The sequence below is a fragment of the Pteropus alecto genome, unplaced genomic scaffold, assembly GCF_000325575.1.
Source record: "Pteropus alecto unplaced genomic scaffold, ASM32557v1 scaffold113, whole genome shotgun sequence".
In the NCBI taxonomy this organism is placed as follows: Eukaryota; Metazoa; Chordata; class Mammalia; order Chiroptera; family Pteropodidae; genus Pteropus; species Pteropus alecto.
In genome coordinates, this window is record NW_006433949.1 from 6,935,561 (window position 1) to 6,938,964 (window position 3,404).

General features: G+C 53.3%; 1 protein-coding gene across 2 annotated transcripts in view; it reads right to left on the bottom strand.

Moving 5' to 3' along the window:
- The window catches only part of LZTR1 (leucine zipper like transcription regulator 1), a 15,892-nt gene that overhangs the window by 9,434 nt on the left and 3,054 nt on the right, over positions 1–3,404 (bottom strand). For both annotated transcript variants that reach the window (XM_015586856.2, XM_006908645.3), the window contains exons 3-5: positions 2,523–2,579; positions 950–1,029; positions 494–602 (exon numbers count right to left, since the gene is read on the bottom strand). In XM_015586856.2, the coding sequence (XP_015442342.1) occupies positions 494–602; positions 950–1,029; positions 2,523–2,579 (246 nt within the window). The remainder of the gene's footprint in view (positions 1–493; positions 603–949; positions 1,030–2,522; positions 2,580–3,404) is intronic.

The window sequence follows — 3,404 nt, forward strand, 5'->3', positions numbered from 1 at the left end:
GAAAGAGTGAGGTCCTCCCGCCCCAGCACAGATCCGAGCCTTGTAGCCCCAGAAAGCCAGTCTGAGGGCCACAGCCTGCAAGTCTCGATGGGCCCTGGGGTTGCCGTGTCCTCATCTGCTGACACTGGGACTCCAGGGACTCCAGCTGAGGCATAAGCAAGAGCAGCGGGGGCTAAGCTTATGAGACACCAAGCCACTGAAAAGACACTTAAATGTCCACAGGGCACAGAGCCCTCTCTCAGCTGCCACTGAAATATCAGAGGGGGTGCTCACAAGGCAGGACCATTGAAGTGCCCACCACAGGATATGCGGTCCCTCCTACTTTCCTACTTTCTGAAAAGAGGCAATCTAAGAGCTGGGAGAAGGCAACCAGGCGCAGCTAGAAGTTAGCACCAACTCCCAGCTGGCAGGCTTCTTTGAGGCTCTCTATCTGTAATGGTACGGGGCCAGAGAGCCATCAGAATAACCCATGAAGGTTTCAGCAATCTCTCACCGTCCTTCGATTTTCCACTCCGTCCACTGGCCAGTTGCAAACTTGTATTCAAAGAGGTCGTTTTTATTCTTCAAGTTAGAATTGGAATAAATGTCCCCAGTGTAGCCCCCTAGGTAAAGAATGAGAAACCGTCACGCTCAAAGGCAGCATCTCAGAGTCCTCAAACTCAAGGAGGTGGGGTCAGAATCTGGTCCCACTGAAAAAGCATTCCAGAACTCTCTCTGAAAACCTTGGGAGCACCTGCCTCTGTGCTGGACTCAGGTGGCGGGGGTGGCACAGAGATCAGCAGGACCCCCATTCTCTGCCCCTGGTGGGGAGGGGGAGCCACCTTCCAGCCCGGTCAGAGGCAGACAATTCCAACCCCAAAAGATCAGGCCAAGGGGTGGATAGAAAGAGTCTGGCCAAGCACAGCACGTGGGTCTGAGGTTTGGCAGGGGGGCGTGAGCGGCAGCTCACCAAAGACGAACATGCTGCTCCCGTAGACCACGGCGGAGTGGTGGTAGCGGGGGGCTGGTGGGGTTCCAGTGGTGAAGGCCCTGGCAGAGGAATAAGGGGCAGTGGGTGTCAGCAGGGGTCAGCATGTAGTCAATGCAGCACGGGGCAGCCCCTGCCATCCCACATTTCCTTTTTTTTTGCATATTGAAGGCAATACCAGTGTCGTTATAGAAACTTTTTAGAAATTTGTCAATACGAAATCCCCCACCCCACCCCACCCAAAAAAAACAGCACTGAGATTTACGTATAATCCTTTGCCAGAAACTACTGTCCACACCTGGAGGTCTCCTCCACACCTTCCTATGCATATTGTGCCTCTGATTGATTTTTAAAAATGGAATCACGTGGTAGGTATTCTATAATCTGCTTCTTCAGCTGAACAACAGACTGTGACTAGGTCTTCTAACGATGCTGCTCTAGAGTCATCGTTATCCCCACACTCAGCTGCACTGCATTCTGCAGCAAGCATGGTCCACAAATTTTGCTGAATTAAAAACCCATTTATACTGCTTTCCCACAGCTGCTTCTTTTCAGTTTCATATTCAAGCAATTTTAAACAAAGTATTGTGAAGTCTTCAGAGTGACTTTTAACATAAATCTATAACTATTGGCCACATTTTAAAATAAAGTGTGAGAGAAAAAGCATATAAATTTCTGCGGCAATCCCAGCATGACCTGGGTCTCCTGGGAAGAAAGTGGGTGGCGTGGAGTGATGCTACCCCGGCATGCTAGGTTCATCAGCTGTGGGTCTTGAAACGGGACATCCTTCTCCATCAAAGCGGGGCAGTGAGACCCCACCCCAGAGGGCTGCCAGGGATAGAGAGGGCTGTGCACAGAGCTCCTACACAGAGAGTGGCACCCAAGAGGCTCAGTGAATCTGAGCTCCTGCATGAGCAGATGGCAGAGCTCAGGAAGAAGCCTAGTATTTCCTAATCCCAGGATCCACTTCTTGTCAGCTGCGAGCTGCTCCTGGGCAGGGGCTAGGCTGCAAGGCACAAATACACAGTGCTCAGAGAGGGCAGGTGTCTCGTCCAAGGCTACACAGCTGGGGAGGGCCATCTGCAGGAGGGAGGCCAGGGCCCATGCCCACTGCCTGTGTGACATCTTCTGGCAGAGGATGGGCCCCATGGGGCAGGGAGGGGAAAGGAGCCTCTGCAGCAGCAGTCAATCCTAGAAGGACCCACCATCTGGTGGCCCCCCATGTCAGCTTCCACAGCAGCCTCTGGCCTGGGAGACAGGTCACTGAAGGGCGATCCTAAGGCAGAATTTGAGGACCCACAACCAGATGAAACAGATGCCATAATTAATGGGATTCGGAATAATCAGTCTCAGTAATGGACTGGACAAGAAACCAAGAGATGGAGGGAACATTAAGAGAGGTGCTGGGTGTGGAATACCAGGGGATGCTGCTATCACCTCCTTGAAGTTTCTCTCTACTTTTCCAGGAGTGACTCCACTGACAATCAGGACCCAACACAGTGGTACTGTGTTCTAGGAGAAAGAGCAGGGCCCTAGAGCTCGGGAGGCCACCCACCTGCACCAGGAGCAGTCTTTCACATCGAACCGCAGAAGGTCATTGAGCATCGTCTTCCTGAAAGACAGCCAAGGAGAAGTGGGCTCGGTCCTGGTCTGCTCTGCAGGGTGTTGCCTGGCCAGGACCTGGGAGATGGACACTGCAGCCCAAGGGGTGGGGGAGCTGTTCTGGGGGACTTAGCCAGGGCCAAACAACCAGCTGATACCTGAGGGACCAAAGAGGTGACCACAAAGGAAGGTCCTTAGCTTGTGTAGCACAGAGAACTGCCTGCCAGGGGTCAGGATCAAAGCACGATCCCGGACACCCCACAGCTGGCTGACTCAAGGGCTCACACCTCACCCTGGCCTCCAGAATCCCCACTCACATGTCCCAGTGCCCCCTTCCCTGAGGCTATGCCACCACAATACAGACGCTTGCCCACTTGCCCACATCTCAGGGGAGGCCCCTTCCCTTCTCTCTGGGAGATGGGCACTGCAGCCCAAGGGGTGGGGGAGCTTCCTGCCACTTCTTTATCATAAAGCCAGTATAAGAACTTCATTAAAAATACAACAAAATAAAACCAAATCCACTGGCCATGGCAACACCTAACACAACCTGCATGTTACCACCCAGCCCTTATCAGTAAGAGGGAAGAAGGGTGTCAACCCAACAGGAGTCCATTGTCCTCTGCACACCAGGCCTGGCCTGCGCTGGGCACCCCCTGCACTGCCAGGTGCCCTGCCTTGCTCAGTGTGCACCAGATGGCTGAGCTCTCCACCTCAGTTTAAAGAAGAAACAGCCTGAGAGATAAAAGGGCCTGCAGGAGGCCAAGCAGCCAGGAAGCCAGAGGCTGGGAAGCAGAAGTGTGAAAGTAATTCCTCTCATTTGCTTTTCCTCCCCCAT